The sequence below is a fragment of the Bactrocera neohumeralis genome, unplaced genomic scaffold, assembly GCF_024586455.1.
Source record: "Bactrocera neohumeralis isolate Rockhampton unplaced genomic scaffold, APGP_CSIRO_Bneo_wtdbg2-racon-allhic-juicebox.fasta_v2 ctg1447, whole genome shotgun sequence".
NCBI classification, from domain to species: domain Eukaryota; kingdom Metazoa; phylum Arthropoda; class Insecta; order Diptera; family Tephritidae; genus Bactrocera; species Bactrocera neohumeralis.
Window position 1 is genome coordinate 7,568 of NW_026089726.1, and position 19,874 is coordinate 27,441.

At 36.2% G+C, this 19,874-nt stretch overlaps 1 protein-coding gene across 1 annotated transcript; it reads left to right on the forward strand.

Moving 5' to 3' along the window:
• Positions 1–6,329: 6,329 nt before the first annotated feature.
• LOC126766504 (uncharacterized) lies at positions 6,330–15,034 on the forward strand. The gene is made up of 4 exons (XM_050484270.1): positions 6,330–6,393; positions 12,194–12,241; positions 12,319–14,342; positions 15,018–15,034. The coding sequence occupies exons 3-4, from the start codon at positions 12,347–12,349 to the stop codon at positions 15,032–15,034; spliced, it is 2,013 nt and encodes a 670-aa protein (XP_050340227.1). The 5' UTR covers positions 6,330–6,393; positions 12,194–12,241; positions 12,319–12,346.
• Positions 15,035–19,874: the final 4,840 nt, after the last annotated feature.

Here is a 19,874-nt window from a genome sequence, read left to right on the forward strand (position 1 = left end):
GTAGAACCAAAGGTCCAAAGAAAGTGCTTCAAGTGTGGAAGTGAATCTCATTTGGCCAACGGTTGTGATAAGATAAAGCAGATAAAGTGTTTCAAGTGTGGACAGATAGGTCATCGTCAATTTGAATGCGATCGTAGAGGCGAGATGCATATTAAAACAGAATCAAAACGCAGCAACGCTTTGACTGTTTGGAGTAAGAGTACCATCTTCAAGCCAATAAAGATGTGTGACTTGACAATTAGTGCTCTAATTGATACGGGTGCTGATGTAAGCTTAATGAGGTATGATATGTATAACCGCGCAGGGATTTCAAAGCTTAGCGACAATCGTTTGATCCTGGGAGGGATTAAAGGTAGTGAGGTATGTACACTAGGTAGTTTTGAGGCAAATATCGAAGCGGATGGGATCCATTTCATAGTAACTTTCCATGTTACAGGACTAAATGATTTGCCATGCGAAGTCATTATGGGAAACGATATTTTGAAGAGCATAAATATTTTTTGTAGCGAAAAGGGCGCTAAATTCAGCAGGAAAGAGCTGAAAGGTTTAAATAATGAAGATAGTTTAGAGACAAGGCATGTATGTCAGAGTAAAAACGAAAGCAATGTCGTAAGCGACAAGGAGTTTAAAGTAACGGAAGTAGAGGACAACGTAAATGGTAGTAATTTGGCTCTAACTGAATTTGCTGGACTTTGCGTAGCCCTTGAAGAAAAACATACCAATCCAGATCTTGATTTGGGTCATTTAAAAAACGAATATGCGGATAAAGTCTTAAATATGGTTCATAGTTTTAAACCAGTAAAGCAGGCACAATCACCTGTGCACATGAAGATTCTAGTAACAGATGATATTCCTGTTTACCAAACACCAAGACGTGTTTCACCTGCTGATCAGAAGACAATAGATAATCAAATAGATAATTGGTTGAGTGAAGGTATAATTCGACAAAGCAACTCCGAGTATGCTTCTCCAGTTGTTTTGGTATCAAAAAAAGATGGTACGAAAAGGCTTTGCTGTGATTTTAGAAAAATAAACGAAAAAATAGTACGCGATAACTTTCCAATGGTACTAATCGATGACGTGTTGGAAAAGTTACAAGGAGCTAGTGTGTTCACTACTCTAGATCTTGCTAATGGATTTTTTCATGTTCCCGTGGATGAATGTTCAAAACGATACACATCTTTTGTAACATACGGAGGGCAATATGAGTTTAACTTCGTCCCTTTTGGACTTTCTAATTCACCAGCTATATTTTGCCGATACATTTCATCAATATTCCGAGATTTGATACAACAAGGTATTTTAGTAATTTATATGGATGACATTATCATCCCCGGACAGACCATTGAGGAAGGCATTGAGAAATTAAGAACTGTGTTAACAAGAGCTGCAATATACGGACTACAGATTAAATGGACAAAGTGTTCTTTCTTGAAAAAGAAAATCGATTTTTTAGGATATGTAATAGAAAACGGTAGTATTAGGCCCTCAGAAGGAAAAGTAAAGGCAGTACAACAGTTTCCTCTGCCTCGAGACAAGAAAGGTATGCAAAGGTATTTAGGGTTAACGTCCTATTTTAGAAGATTCATTGAGGGATATGCGTCAATAGCAAAGCCACTAAGCGACATGTTAAAGAAGAATACGAAATTTCATTTAGGAGAGCAGCAGCAGTTAGCGTTTCAACAGTTAAAATTAGCTTTGATGAAAGCTCCGGTCTTGCAAATTTATAATCCAAATGCACAAACGGAGATACACACTGATGCTTCTATGTATGGTTATGGTGCCGTGCTACTTCAGAAAAACTCCGAAGATCAACAATTTCATCCCGTACAATTTATGAGTAGGAAAACTACTCCAGCGGAGGAAAAATACAACTCCTATGAACTTGAAGTGTTAGCGATTATCCAAGCATTAAAGAAATGGCGTGTGTATGTGTTAGGTCAGAAATTCCGTATTGTTACAGATTGTAATGCCTTTACAATGACGATTAAGAAACGTGACGTACCATTACGAGTAGCTCGTTGGGCAATGTACTTACAGGACTTTGACTATAGCATAGAACATAGGAAAAATTCAAGAATGCGACATGTTGACGCCTTGAGTCGTGTTGCATGTATGTTAATAGAAGATTCGGTCGCGTATCGCTTGAGGGAGGCTCAAAAGTCTGATGAGTGGATCAGAACAATTATTCAAGTCTTAGAAAAATGTGAACATGACGATTTCTTTATGCGAAATAATCTATTATATAAGGACTACGTAAACGAGTTGGTAGTAGTACCAGAAGCAATGGAAGACGAAATAATCAGCATTGCACACCGTCAAGGGCATTTATCTGCTAAAAAAACGCAAGAGTATTTACAGAAATCGTTTTATATTCCACAAATTAGATCAAAAGTCGATAAAGTTGTCAAAAATTGCGTTGAATGCATCATCATGAACGCAAAGGCAGGCAAGAAAGAAGGTTTGCTCTCACCAATAGACAAAGAAGATAAACCATTACAAACATATCATATAGACTACGTAGGGCCACTAGAGGTTACTAATAAGAAATACCATCATTTACTGGTAGTAGTAGATGCTTTCTCGAAATTCGTATGGCTTTATCCTACTAAAAGTACGGACGCAGACTCGGTAGTTGACAGATTAATAAAACAATCGGCAATATTTGGTAATCCTAAAAGAATAATTACGGACAGAGGATCTGCTTTTACATCAAATATTTTCCATAATTACTGTAAAGAACAAGGTATACAACATTTGACCATTTCCACGGGCGTCCCTCGGGGAAATGGTCAAGTAGAACGAATGCATCGTATAATAGTACCAATGTTAGCTAAGCTATGCCATAATTCTCCTGCTAGTTGGTATAAATATGTTGAAAGAATTCAAAGAATTATTAATAATACACCTCCAAGAAGTACTAAGTTTTCGCCTTTCAGAGTGCTTACTGGCTTGGATATGCGGCAATGTGAAGACATAGAAATTAGAAGTTTACTTGAAGATTGCATAATGAAAGAAATAGACGACGAACGTGATGACATTCGAAAACTGGTTCAAGAGAATATTTGTAAAATACAAAAAGAAAATATGCATACATTTAATTCAAAGCGTAAAGCGGAAGTCACATATAAGGTAGGAGACTTAGTGGCGATTAAACGTACACAATATGGACCCAACTTAAAACTAAAACAAAAGTATTTCGGACCGTACGAAATAAAAAACATAAAGCCCCACGGCAGGTATGAAGTTGAAAAGGTTGGCGAGAACGAAGGGCCACGAAATACTGTTACTGTAGCAGAATATATGAAGGGGTGGAACACTTCATTCGGGGCGAATGACGGTGCAGGACGGCCGATTGTGGGAGTGGAACCTGTGGGTCAAAGGTCCACACGTAGCGGACATGCCTTTTAAATGCACCTCTGACCAAAACTATACGAAAATATGATCAATTCGAACTACACTCGAACAATATTCGAAATATACAGTCGAGCATAGTAGACAATAGTTGACTAGGACAGAAGTACAGAAGTATTCAGAAGTGGCAGACAAGCCGCTGCCTGACAATTAAAGTTATGATAAGTTAAGTGAATTTAATAAAATATTAAATTAATAATAAGTTGTGGAAATGTGAATTCAGTAAACAAAAACTAAAATGTAAAGATATAATAAGTTATGATAAGTTGACAATTAAATGTTAAATTAATAATAAGTTGTGGAAAATGTGAATTTAATAAACAAAACTAAAATGTAAAGTGAGTTTAATAAACTATTAAATTAATAAAGTTTATAAGTTTATAATCCAAAGACTACATAAATAATACTCTTATCGAACGTATCAGAACCCTAAATTTAGAAGAAAAAGTTCCAATTACTATTCAAATGTGGAAAGCCGCAATAAAAGCTACACCTTTAGATGTTCAAAACAACAAAGTTAATCATAGCATAATTAAAAATCGGTTAGAAGAAGCAAAACTGAAGATCATTTTTAATCATAATACAAGAAAGGAAAATTACCTAGAAACACAGAGAGAAGGTTTCATTCGAAATTACAAAAGCGTTATACACAAAGAAGAACCAAAATTTATTAAATGAAATCTAGAAAACGTACATATGTACATCAAACATTAAACGTCCTTTGAAGTTTGCAAATGACAACAGAAACACTAACGTCAATTAACCCATTTTAAAACAAAAATCTATCCACTTCAGTGTAATGTATATATAGATTTTTTTTTTTTTTTTTGAATTCCGAATATACATAATCTATATTCCCATCGATCGTCTCAATTTTAATAAATATGTACTTACCATTATTTAAAATAAAATTGTAAAAATTTAAAACAATAATTTCCTATGATAATTTATATTAATATTAATATAAACAACGTTTCATTTGTTTAAGCTATATACATAGATACGCTAAGCAATTAAAATCGTATTTAAAATGTTAACAATTTATACATTTATAAAAAGAAAAAAACAAACAAGAACTTATTTTATACTACTGAATTAATTAAAATTTGATAAAATTAGTATATATTCTTGTAACGAAATTGGGGAGAATCTCGAATCCAAGGGTGGAGGAGTTACATTCCCATACTCTAAACACGTAGTAATCTATATATATAAAAACGAATGCCATTTTTCGTTGTGACTTTATAACTAAAGAACGGGCTCACGGGCTCATGTTTTGAAATTTTAAGAATCGGATATCAGAGTCTCGAAAAATAGGCCAAAACGTGGACCCGGGTAACCCTAGGATGTGTTTGTACAATATGGGTAGCAAATGGAAGGTGTTGATGATTTCTATAGTATAGAGTATTTTTGATGCCGCTCCGTGACTAGAGTCTCGAGATATCGGCCAAAATGTTTCAAAAATTTCACCACACATATGTTACATTTTTTTTTATTTAACTCGTACCTACTTGGAAAGCTGAAAAGCGTTGAATGTATGGTGAAATTATTTTTAAAAACACACCAAAAACCCATTTGTTTGGTCAGATTCATCCCACTTAGCCAGCGGATTATACGTTTTCATTTACTAAACGATTTGTTACCTACTTAGCTACACTCTTTCGCTCTCAAAATTTATGAACTTTCGTCTTAACTAGCATACTTATTATTCCACCTACAAACTTTCTTGCATTATATTTATATCAACATGTAGGTATGTACATATGTAGCAGGCAGATCGACAAACAAAGTTGGCTTTGAAAAGACATCGAACTATATTACGGTGCATTTATTTTGCATAGAGAAATACATGAATATTTTGTTTTTTGTAGGTATATAGAGCTTTGACTCTTAGCATTAAGAAAATTCAAATTAGGAGAATATATGACATTAGTTATTATATTTTTTTTTTTAATAATTATTGAAGTTTGTGTGAATTTGTGAAAAAAATAAATATAGCGCAAAGCGAATTTCCGAGCAAAACACGGTAAGTTTTGAACTGTTAAAGTGAATTACACGAATGTATGTATCTCCCGATTTGAAAAAACATATGGTGTACCACTATTAAAGTAGGCTTTTTTTTAAATTTAATTTATTCTTTTTTAATTGAAAGAAAAATGCCACGACCCACACGAGGAAATATAGATCGGCGGACGCGTCATGCAAATGCTACGGCATTACAAAGGCGATCACAGACTCCAGATGAACGAGCACAAGCAAATTATAACAGTCAGATTAATTACAGTATGCACGGATATATTAGAATAATGTACGCAATATGTCCACATTGTGATGCGGCTAAATTTCCAGGTGGAACGCCCGGCATGTGTTGTGCTAATGGCAAAGTGAGATTGCCACCATTAGAAACTCCACCCGAACCATTGCCTTCAATAATTTTTGGGACTTCTGAAAATTCGAAGCACTTTTTGAGTCATATTCAACAAAACAATTCGACATTTCAAATGACTTCTTTTGGTGCTAATAACATTATTAGAGATAATTTCATGTTGAAGATTCAGAGTTCATTATTGCCATACCCCGACGCTGATTATCAATTTTTGCAAATTTATTTTATTGGTGATGAAAATCGTGAATTGGATCAACGTTCTGCAATTGCTTTGAATACAAGACGGGAAATTATTTGTGTGCTACAAAGGTTTTTCCATCAGCATAACGCATTAGTTCAATTGTTCAAAATTGCTCTCGATCGTATGCCCTCTGATCATCACAAAATCGTAATAAGGGCTGATAGAACACCTTTTGTGGAGCATGAAAGGCGATTCAATGCACCGACAATTGATGAGGTTGCAATTGTAATTCATGGTGAACGGTTTCAATCGCGTGATATTATACTTCATCGTAAAAATGACAAACTGCAACGTGTTTCGGAACTTCATCGTAGTTACGACGCATTACAATACCCAATATTGCATTGGAAAGGTGACGATGGCTATAATATAAATATACCAATGATTGGTCCACGAATAGATAAATAATATTTTCAGTGTGTTGACATTTCATCACTTGTAGAAATTTATTAAGTCACATTTTCCACTTATTTTAAGTTCTACATGTACAAAAAAAAGTTAGTGTCATGAATTTTTATTCTTATCGATTGATGGTTCGTCCACAAGAACAAAACTATATCTTGAGATGCCGTAAACTATATCATCAGTACATCGTTGATATGTACGTCAAAATAGAAACAGAACGTCTTAATTTTATTCGTTTCAACCAAGCAAAACTAAGGTATGAACAATATATTTATTTGCAAGATGCGATAGCGAATGATGCTAATATTAATGACATCGGACGTTTAACTATATTGCCATCTTCGTATATTGGTAGCCCACGGAATATGAACGAATATGCACAAGACGCAATGTGTTATGTAAGAAAATACGGTCGACCGGATCTGTTCATTAAATTTACATGTAATCCGCAGTGGGATGACATCAAAAACAATTTATTTGCAGGACAGTCGACAACCGATCGTCATGACATTACTGCGCGTGTTTTTCGGCAAAAATGTAAAGCAATTATGGATTTAATTGAGAAATTATATGTATTTGGGGAGGTGCGTTGCCATATGTACTCCATTGAATGGCAGAAAAGGGGATTGGCGCACGCACATATACTAATTTGGCTGGTACATAAAGTAACTCCGGATCAAATCGATAACCTTATATCAGCTGAAATTCCTAATCACACTGCTGATCCTGAGTTATTTCAAGTTGTCGTTAAAAACATGATACATGGACCGTGCGGTGAACTAAATATGAATTCACCATGTATGATTGATGAAAAGTGTTCGAAACGATACCCAAGGCAATTTACTTCAGAAAATACACAATAACGGGCAATGACGGATATCCGTTGTATCGACGTAGATCACCTAATGATAATGGCAAAACGGCAACCATTAGAATGCATAACCAGGAAGTTGAAGTTGATAATCGTTGGGTGGTTCCGTATTGTCCATTATTATCGAAAATATTTCAAAGGTTGTTTGATTTGAATCATCAAACGTTGACCTCAAAATAGGTATTTGTCATTCCTTTCCACATGTGGGAGAAAATGAAAAGTCTTAACCGAGGGCGATTTTTTTCATTCTAATCTTATTTTGATGTTTCCATTGCTTTATACTATTTGAATCATCATGGGGCTGTGTTTTATGATTTTACTGCAACTTGCTCATATAAATGTGGAATATTGTAATTCTGTCAAATCCATTAAATATATTTGCAAGTATGTAAATAAAGGGAGCGATATGGCTATTTTCGGTGTTGCTGATGAGAATAGATATGATGAAATTACTCAGTATCAAATGAGTCGCTATATTAGTAGCAATGAAGCTGTCTGGAGGATTATGTCGTTTCCAATGCACGAAAGATATCCTGCGGTTGTTCACGTGGCTGAACATCTTGAGAATGACCAACGTGTTTATTTTAATGTAGCAAATTTATTGGAAATAGCAGCGCAACCACCAGCAACTACGTTAACAGCTTTTTTTAAATTATGCGAAACTGATACATTTGCGATAACTTTGTTATATTCTGAAGTGCCTCAGTATTACACATGGAATGTGTCTTCGAAAAAATTTCAAAGACGTAAACAAGGAACAGCAGTTCATGGGCATCCTGGCATTTTCCAAACAGATGCAATTGGTAGAATATATACAGTACATCCAAACAAAGTTGAGTGTTTTTATTTGAGATTGTTATTAGTTAACGTGAATGGCCCAAAATCATTTCAAGAAATGAGAACAGTCAACGGTCATTTGTGTGAAACATACCGTGAAGCATGCCAACTTTTGCATTTGTTGAAGGATGACGCTCATCGCGATTCAACAATTCATGATGCATCTATTTCGGCTCATCCTCAACAAATACGAATGCTGTTTGCCGTTATATTATCAACATGTATGCCATCAAATCCACTTGAATTATGGAACAAATATAAACATAATATTGCAGAAGATATTTTAATTCAATTAATATGCGTCATCATGCAAGAAATCCTGATTTGTTGATAACTTTGGAAATGTACAACGAAGCTTTGATAATAATTGAAGATATGTGTCTACGAATTGCAAATAAAACATTAGTACAATTGGGTATGACCGTACCAAATCGTGACATGCATGATCTGTTTGATCGTGAATTGCAACGTGAGCAGGAATTCAATTCTAATGATTTGCGTTTATTTGTACAATCGAATATAACCAAAATGAATATTCAGCAAAAACATATTCAGCAAAAACATGTCTATGCACCTGGTGGTACAGGCAAAACGTTCGTTATATCACTGATTTTAGCCACTATTCGATCGGAACTGAAAATTGCATTGGCACTTGCATCTTCGGGAATTGCTGCTACATTATTAGAAGGTGGTCGGACAGCACACTCTGCATTAAAATTGCCATTGAATGTACAGGTGATTGAAACTCCAACTTGCAATATTTCAAGAAATTCTGCTATGGCAAAAGTTCTGCGATTAACGTCAATTATTTTATGGGATGAGTGTACAATGGCGAATAAAAAATTACTAGAAGCATTTAATCGAACAATGCAAGATTTACGTGGTAACCAACAGCTTTTTGGTGATGCTTTGATATTACATCAGGGGATTTTCGACAAACATTGCCTGTCATTCCTCGGTCAACTCCTGCTGATGAAATAAATGCCTGTTTGAAGTCATCAGTTCTGGAGATATGTACAAAAATTGACACTGAACATTAATATGCGTATTCACCTACAAAATGATCCAGCTGCCCATGAGTTTTCAGAACAATTGTTACAAATTGGTGATGGCAAAATACAAATCGACAGAACCAACGGATTGATCACTGTACCGAACAATTTTTGTACAATTACGAAATCGATAGATGAATTGATTGAATGTGTTTTTCCAAATATTCTTCAGAATTACAGAAACCATGATTGGTTGACAGAACGCGCCATTTTAGCACCGAAGAACATTCATATCAATGCATTAATTTTCAAATTCAAGCAAAACTCCCAGGCGTAGTCACGACATATAAATCAATTGACAGTGCTATGAATCAAGATGAGGCAATGAATTATCCAACTGAATTTTTGAATTCATTTAGAACCGGCTGGTATGCCACCGCATTGCTTGAATCTGAAAGTGGGTTCTTTGATTATATTATTGCGAAATATTAATCCACCAAAACTGTGTAATGGCACCAGATTGGCAGTGAAAAATTTATTGCCAAATTTGATTGAAGCTACGATCTTAACTGGTAAATCAAAAGGAGAAGTTTGTTTAATACCGCGTATCCCTATGATTCCAACTGATATGCCATTTGAATTCAAACGATTACAATATCCTGTGCGTTTATCATTTGCGATGTCCATCAACAAAGCTCAAGGGCAAACACTTAACGTTTGTGGTGTGAATTTGGAGGAATCATGTTTTTCACATGGCCAACTTTATGTTGCCTTTTCCAGAGTCGCCGTTTGTTTATTCATGCTAAAAATGGAAAAACAAAAAATATTGTTTATTCAAATGTTTTGGATTCATCTCACTGAATAGTTGACATTAAAAATATATATTTTTTTATAAATGAGTTTGAAAATTTATGTCTATATAAAATGAATGCCATTTTTCGTTGTGACTTTATAACTCAAGAACGGGCTCACCTATCCAAACCCAATTTTTAGGCTTTGTTTGGATTATTCAGTAGATGGTTTGTGTTTTGAAATTTTAAGAATCGGATACCAGGGTCTCGAGAAATAGGCCAAAACGTGGACCCGGGTAACCCTAGGATGTGTTTGTACAATATGGGTAGCAAATGGAAGCTGTTGATGATTTCTATAGTATAGAGTATTTTTGATGCCGCTCCGTGACTAGAGTCTCGAGATATCGGCCAAAATGTTTCAAAAATTTCACCACACATATGTTACATTTTTTTTTATTTAACTCGTACCTACTTGGAAAGCTGAAAAGCGCTCAATGTATGGTGAAATTATTTTTAAAAACACACCAAAAACCCATTTGTTTGGTCAGATTCATCCCACTTAGCCAGCGGATTATACGTTTTCATATTAACATACATACATCAATAATAGTTTAATCATTTACTAAACGATTTGTTACCTACTTAGCTACGCTCTTTCGCTCTCAAAATTTATGAACTTTCGTCTTAACTAGCATACTTATTATTCCCACCTACAAACTTTCTTGCATTATATTTATATCAACATGTAGGTATGTATGTAGCAGGCAGATCGACAAACAAAGTAGGCTTTGAAAAGACATCGAACTATATTACGGTGCATTTATTTTGCATAGAGAAATACATGAATATTTTGTTTTTTGTAGGTATATAGAGCTTTGACTCTTAGCATTAAGAAAATTCAAATTAGGAGAATATATGACATTGGAGTGTAAACATCGCTGGAGCGTTTTCTTTGGCCCCACACGTTCAGTAGTGTCCGAAATTACCGCGGTGCAAAATTATTAGTTATTATATATTTTTTTTTAATAATTATTGAAGTTTGTGTGAATTTGTGAAAAAAATAAATATAGCGCAAAGCGAATTTCCGAGCAAAACACGGTAAGTTTTGAACTGTTGAAGTGAATTACACGAATGTATGTGTTTCCTTATTTGAAAAAACATATGGTGTACCACTATTAATGTAGGCATTTTTTTTTAATTTAATTTATTATTTTTTAATTGAAAGAAAAATGCCACGACCCACACGAGGAAATATAGATCGGCGAACGCGTCATGCAAATGCTACGGCATTACAAAGGCGATCACAGACTCCAGATGAACGAGCACAAGCTAATGCATCGCAGCGTGAACGTAATGCACGAAATAGATCTGTTGTACCTGAAATTATGCGTGCTGCTTTTAATTACAACAGTCAGATTAATTACAGTATGTACGGATATATTGGAATAATGGACGCAATATGTCCACATTGTGATGCGGCTAAATTTCCAGGTGAAACGCCCGGCATGTGTTGTGCTAATGGCAAAGTGAGATTACCACCATTAGAAACTCCACCCGAACCATTGTCTTCATTAATTTTTGGGACTTCTGAAAATTCGAAGCACTTTTTGAGTCATATTCAACAATACAATTCGGTATTTCAAATGACTTCTTTTTTGGTGCTACTAACATTATTAGAGATAATTTTATGCCGACGTTTAAGGTAAATACTTAAACAGGATTGTCCCAATCAATCTGAATCATAAAAGTATTCTATAGTTTTAAAAATTATTATGCAACATATACCTAAAATTGCATACATGTTGCAGATTCAGGGCCAAATTTATCATCAAGCTGGTTCGTTATTGCCATACCCCGACGCTGATTATCAATTTTTGCAAATTTATTTTATTGGTGATGAAAATCGTGAATTGGATCAACGTTGTGCAATTGCTTTGAATACAAGACGAGAAATTATTTGTGAGCTACAAAGGTTTTTCCATCAGCATAAAGCATTAGTTCAATTGTTCAAAATTACTCTCGCTCGTATGCCCTCTGATCATCACAAAATCGTAATAAGGGCTGATAGAACACCTTTTGGAGAGCATGAAAGGCGATTCAATGCACCGACAATTGATGAGGTTGCAATTGTAATTCGTGGTGATCAGTTTCAATCGCGTGATATTATACTTCATCGTAGAAATGACCAATTGCAACGTGTTTCGGAACTTCATCGTAGTTATGACGCATTACAATACCCAATATTGCATTGGAAAGGTGACGATGGCTATAATATAAATATACCAATGATTGATCCACGAACAGGTAAATAATATTTTCAGTGTGTTGACATTTCATCATTTGTAGAAATTTCTTAAGTCACATTTTCCACTTATTTTAAGGTCTACATGTACAAAAAAAGTTAGTGCCATGAATTTTTATTCTTATCGATTGATGGTTCGTCCACAAGAACAAAACTATATCTTGAGATGTCGTAAACTATATCATCAGTACATCGTTGATATGTACGTCAAAATAGAAACAGAACGTCTTAATTTTATTCGTTTCAACCAAGCAAAATTAAGATCTGAACAATATATTCATTTGCAAGATGCGATAGCGAATGATGCTAATATTAATGACATCGGACGTTTAACTATATTGCCATCTTCGTATATTGGTAGCCCACGGAATATGAACGAATATGCACAAGACGCAATGTGTTATGTAAGAAAATACGGTCGACCGGATCTGTTCATTAAATTTACATGTAATCCGCAGTGGGATGACATCAAAAACAATTTATTTGCAGGACAGTCGACAACCGATCGTCATGACATTACTGCGCGTGTTTTTCGGCAAAAATGTAAAGCAATTATGGATTTAATTGAGAAATTATATGTATTTGGGGAGGTGCGTTGCCATATGTACTCCATTGAATGGCAGAAAAGGGGATTGGCGCACGCACATATACTAATTTGGCTGGTACATAAAGTAACTCCGGATCAAATCGATAACCTTATATCAGCTGAAATTCCTAATCACACTGCTGATCCTGAGTTATTTCAAGTTGTCGTTAAAAACATGATACATGGACCGTGCGGTGAACTAAATATGAATTCACCATGTATGATTGATGAAAAGTGTTCGAAACGATACCCAAGGCAATTTACTTCAGGCACAATAACGGGCAATGACGGATATCCGTTGTATCGACGTAGATCACCTAATGATAATGGCAAAACGGCAACCATTAGAATGCATAACCAGGAAGTTGAAGTTGATAATCGTTGGGTGGTTCCGTATTGTCCATTATTATCGAAAATATTCAACGCTCATATAAATGTGGAATATTGTAATTCTGTCAAATCCATTAAATATATTTGCAAGTATGTAAATAAAGGGAGCGATATGGCTATTTTCGGTGTTGCTGATGAGAATAGATATGATGAAATTACTCAGTATCAAATGAGTCGCTATATTAGTAGCAATGAAGCTGTCTGGAGGATTATGTCGTTTCCAATGCACGAAAGATATCCTGCGGTTGTTCACGTGGCTGTACATCTTGAGAATGACCAACGTGTTTATTTTAATGTAGCAAATTTATTGGAAATAGCAGCGCAACCACCAGCAACTACGTTAACAGCTTTTTTTAAATTATGCGAAACTGATACATTTGCGATAACTTTGTTATATTCTGAAGTGCCTCAGTATTACACATGGAATGTGTCTCCGAAAAAATTTCAAAGACGTAAACAAGGAACAGCAGTTCATGGGCATCCTGGCATTTTCCAAACAGATGCAATTGGCAGAATATATACAGTACATCCAAACAATGTTGAGTGTTTTTATTTGAGATTGTTATTAGTTAACGTGAATGGCCCAAAATCATTTCAAGAATTGAGAACAGTCAACGGTCATTTGTGTGAAACATACCGTGAAGCATGCCAACTTTTGCATTTGTTGAAGGATGAGGCTCATTGCGATTCAACAATTCATGATGCATCTATTTGGGCTCATCCTCAACAAATACGAATGCTGTTTGCCGTTATATTATCAACATGTATGCCATCAAATCCACTTGAATTATGGAACAAATATAAACATAATATTGCAGAAGATATTTTAATTCGTATGCGTCATCATGCAAGAAATCCTGATTTGTTGATAACTTTGGAAATGTACAACGAAGCTTTGATAATAATTGAAGATAGGTGTCTACGGATTGCAAATAAAACATTAGTACAATTGGGTATGACCGTACCAAATCGTGACATGCATGATCTGTTTGATCGTGAATTGCAACGTGAGCAGGAATTCAATTCTAATGATTTGCGTTTATTTGTACAATCGAATATAACCAAAATGAATATTCAGCAAAAACATGTCTATGACACAATCATGCAAGCCATTTCCAATAATGCAGGTGGGTTATATTTCTTGGATGCACCTGGTGGTACAGGCAAAACGTTCGTTATATCACTGATTTTAGCCACTATTCGATCGGAACTGAAAATTGCATTGGCACTTGCATCTTCGGGAATTGCTGCTACATTATTAGAAGGTGGTCGGACAGCACACTCTGCATTAAAATTGCCATTGAATATACAGGTGATTGAAACTCCAACTTGCAATATTTCAAGAAATTCTGCTATGGCAAAAGTTCTGCGATTAACGTCAATTATTTTATGGGATGAGTGTACAATGGCGAATAAAAAATTACTAGAAGCATTTAATCGAACAATGCAAGATTTACGTGGTAACCAACAGCTTTTTGGTGATGCTTTGATATTACAGCCAGGGGATTTTCGACAAACATTGCCTGTCATTCCTCGGTCAACTCCTGCTGATGAAATAAATGCCTGTTTGAAGTCATCAGTTCTGGAGATATGTACAAAAATTGACACTGAACATTAATATGCGTATTCACCTACAAAATGATCCAGCTGCCCATGAGTTTTCAGAACAATTGTTACAAATTGGTGATGGCAAAATACAAATCGACAGAACCAACGGATTGATCACTGTACCGAACAATTTTTGTACAATTACGAAATCGATAGATGAATTGATTGAATGTGTTTTTCCAAATATTCTTCAGAATTACAGAAACCATGATTGGTTGAGAGAACGCGCCATTTTAGCACCGAAGAACATTCATATCAATGCATTAATTTTCAAATTCAAGCAAAACTCCCAGGCGTAGTCACGACATATAAATCAATTGACAGTGCTATGAATCAAGATGAGGCAATGAATTATCCAACTGAATTTTTGAATTCATTAGAACCGGCTGGTATGCCACCGCATTGCTTGAATCTGAAAGTGGGTTCTTTGATTATATTATTGCGAAATATTAATCCACCAAAACTGTGTAATGGCACCAGATTGGCAGTGAAAAATTTATTGCCAAATTTGATTGAAGCTACGATCTTAACTGGTAAATCAAAAGGAGAAGTTTGTTTAATACCGCGTATCCCTATGATTCCAACTGATATGCCATTTGAATTCAAACGATTACAATATCCTGTGCGTTTATCATTTGCGATGTCCATCAACAAAGCTCAAGGGCAAACACTTAACGTTTGTGGTGTGAATTTGGAGGAATCATGTTTTTCACATGGCCAACTTTATGTTGCCTGTTCCAGAGTCGGTACCCCCAGCCGTTTGTTTATTCATGCTCAAAATGGAAAAACAAAAAATATTGTTTATCCAAATGTTTTGGATTCATCTTACTGAAGTTGACATAAAGCCAACACAGCAGTGCATTTTTAAGAATTCCAAAATCTTATGTCTATATATATAAAAATTGTAACGTGGCTTTCACCACCTTACAATAATTTACTTCAATACGGTACATCATTTACCCTCCCATACATCAACATAGAGCTTTCCACCATACTGGAACTATCCTGCACGTAGTAAACTTCACCTCACCGCATTGACCAAAGCTACGCACACAACTTACCTCACTACACTGACGAAAGCTGCGCTATGCTGCTATATAAGCAAGCACTTCACACCGAACGCGTTCCTTTTTCTCCAGCTCGCCAGCGAGGACGGTCGCCCAGCAATCGGCAGCAATAGGCAGCGCCAGAAGATCATCACCGCCGTATAAATCACCGTGCCGACTTTATCAAGCGTCAACGCCTGGCGCGCCAATTTCGCGCCTTCCATCATCACCGCCGTATAAATCACTGTGCCGACTTCATCAAGCGTCAACGCCTGGCGCGCCAATTTCGCGCGCTTCCATCATCACCGCCGTATAAATCACTGTGCCGCCTTTATCAAGCGTCAACGCCCAGCGCGCCAATTTCGCGCGCTTCCATCATCACCGCCGTATAAATCACCGTGCCGACTTCATCAAGCGTCAACGCCTGGCGCGCCAATTTCGCGCGCTTCCATCATCACCGCCGTATAAACCACCGTGCCGACTTCATCAAGCGTTAACGCCTGGCGCGCCAATTTCGGGCGCTTCCATCATCACCGCCGTATAAATCACCGTGCCGACTTCATCAAGCGTCAAGGCCTAGCGCGCCAATTTCGCGCGCTTCCATCATCACCGCCGTACAAATACACGCTGGTCTGGCTGTTCACATAAGGGGGTGTGGATACATCGTTACGAGAGTAAACACTTTTCTTTGCTAAGGGTTCGTGGGTCCCAAGGCTGACACTGGAGCGACTGAGCATACCTCAGCTATGGACGAAACCCCATTACAAAATGAATGCCATTTTTCGTTGTGACTTTATAACTCAAGAATAGCTAGCAAATAATTAAATATATTTTTTTTATAAATGAGTTTGATTTAATATTTCACTTTATACGTAGCGAAGCACGTACCGGGCCGCTATAAACATTATATGTATTCATTGTATTGCTTTCAAAAAATCATAAAGTTCTGCTTATCTGTAACACCACATTCATTGACTGTTAGGCGGTACAAAGTTCGCCGGGTCAGCCTAACACAATATCTGCCATGCCCTTTGATCTTTACCACCTCGTGTGGACCAATATATGTACTTGCTAGCCAGTTTTTTGCCTGTTATAAACTAAGCAACCTTAATGGCTACTAAATCAGCTACCTTTTTTCTTTTCTTATCATTATTTGATTTATATGCGTTTTGTGCTTTTAAAATTTGCTTTCGAGCTTCTTGTCGAATCTTGTTGCGTTCATCTTGCATACCTTCTAATACCTCTTCTTGCAGTACCTTTAGCAACTCGCTATCAGTTTCGTTGCGCATCTTTACACCGAACACAATTTCGAATGGTGTAAATTTTGTCGAATCACGAATGTGAGAATTAATGGCCCGCTGTAATTTGGACGTGTACTTATACCACTTGCCAGATTCTGCTGCTGACATCTTAGCTAATACGGAAAAAATAACGCGGTTGACTCTCTCAATCTGACCGTTATCCATTGGTACGCCCGCTGTTAACTCGACGTGCTCGATTTTATGTTTTTCGTAAAATTCTTTAAACATTTTGGAAGTATAAGCTGTACCCTTATCGCTATTATACGCTGCGGACTGCCGAAAATTGTCACCCATGACTCAAGGTGTCTTACAACTTCTTGTGTTTCTGTAGTTTTAGTAAGATATATCCAAGTATATTTGGAAAAACCATTCATGACAGCAAAAACATATTTGTAACTCTTTGATGTCGCATCCAATGTACCCAAATAGTCAATATGGAGCGTAGATAGTGGACTATCACTTTTATCGATGCAATGTAGAAAATCCTCTTTTTTTACACAACTTCTGGTTATGCATAATGCATTCTATACAGTTTTTGATAGTCTGCTAAACTTTCTTTTCGAGATGTGGAATGAAATAATTTTGCCGTATAGCATGTATGTTTTTTTTACAACCCATATGCCCAAATCTGTGCGTTTCCCTTATTATTTCACCTTTCATCTTCTTCGGTAACGCCAATAAATCTTGCCCATCAACTTGCTTGTAGATTAACTGGTTTTTTATTTTATAATCGCCGTACTGCTTAGTTGTTAGGATATCTAAATCAAAAGTCCTTAAGATACATCAGCCATTGCCCCACTTCACGTGGCATATCTTTTTTTCCGTTACCAAGGTAAATTCTGTGCCCACTAAGTAGTGACACAACTTCTTGGACGCTAAATTAACATTAACTGCTTTAACTTCAAGGAAATAGCTGTGTAATTTTTCCTCTAGTGGGGAATAGAAAACAGGATGCCATTTTTCGTCATGCTGCTGCAAGAGTGCAACAGCCATGTTTCGACGCATCGACATGTAACTGCGTATTAGCATTCTGCTTGTATATTTGTAAAACTGGTTTCGACGTGAGTGCCAACTTCCGGTAATTGATCGCTCTAACCTCTGTGTCTCCAATCTGAAATGCTGTATCTCTTTTAAGCAGATCTGTTAATGGTCTGGCATGTTTAGCGTAGTCTCGGATAAATTTTCGAAAGTATCCGGTTAAACCCAGGAACGCCTGTACGTCTCGTATGTTTTTTGGTATTAGAAAGTTTTTGACTGCTTTAACTTTTCCTTGCCCAAGCGAGACGCGCCCGTTTTCAACCTCGTGTCCAAGAAAAACAATTCTATTTTTTAGAAATTGGCACTTTGCCCATTTAATTTCTAGCCCATACTGCTGCGCTTGTTGTAATACCCGTTGAATACTGCTTAAACATTGTTCTTCTGTGCGCCCAAAAATTACAATGTCATCTACATACATCTCCATTATACCTTCGTTTATTAATTATTGGAAAATATAATTAACGTAGCGTACAAAAACAGCGGGAGAGTTACAAAAACCTAATGGAGCTCTGTTAAATTCATAGAGCGCTTCTTTCGTTACAAACGCTGTATATTTCGACAACGTTTTTCAACTTCGACGTGGAAGAAACCATTTATAAGGTCCATGACGGTAAAATGTTTTGCAGCTTGCGTTTTTTCAAGTACTTCCTCAACAAATGGTACTGGGAAACTATCTTTTAGCACCATTGTATTAAATTAACGAAAGTCTACGCATATTCTGTAGCGACCGTCGTTTTTCTTTGCCAATACCACCTTGCTAGTGACCTCTGAGAATGACTCACGTATAATGCCTTTCTGCAACCATTCATCTACTTGTTCCTTTACAACTTTTCTTTCCGCTATTGACAACGAGTAGGAGACTCACGAAAGACGATATCATTATTTTTTGGAACAATATTCAACTTAATTGGACAGTTCAACTGAATAAAACTCGCTTTATAGTTTTCAATTAATTGTTCGACAACCTTCTTGAATTTAGGTTTAACATCTACTTCATTGTTGCTACTCATAAAATAAACATTACAAGCACTTGTGTTATCTTCAATCTGACGAAAGTATTCCATTGACGTCCACTGTTACAACAATTTTTTTTTTTTTTTTTAAATCGTACCCAATGATTACGCCTACATTGATTTTACTCTCTGTGATTACTAAAAAGGTGTGCTGAGTACGTAACCCGTCGACTATGACTTGCGCTACAAATTCACCCACCACATCGGCTTTGACGTTTCCTAAACCATATAGTGTAGCGAAACTTTGCTACGATTTACATGTGCTAAATATTTGCTCATACACACCCATACGTATTAACGACATGTCTGCACCAATGTCTACCAAACAGCAAACGTTTTCGTTATTAATTGTCAACTGCTTCATTCGCTCTTTGTTAAATACAATGTTGATGTTACGCCTATACTCGGGACACTGTTAGCCATATGACCAGTGCCATTACATTTAAAACACTTTGTGTCTTGTGTGCAATCGACCTTTTTGTGTTGTGCTGAACCACAATTGAAACAATGCTGATTCTTACGCTCTATGTTGCTGGCACTCTTATCTGTTTCAATTTGCTCATGACCACCTGCTGCATATCGCCGTTTACTTGCTTCGTTAGGCTTAACCAACGGCTCGATCAATTCATATGCTTTTATTAATTCTTTATAAT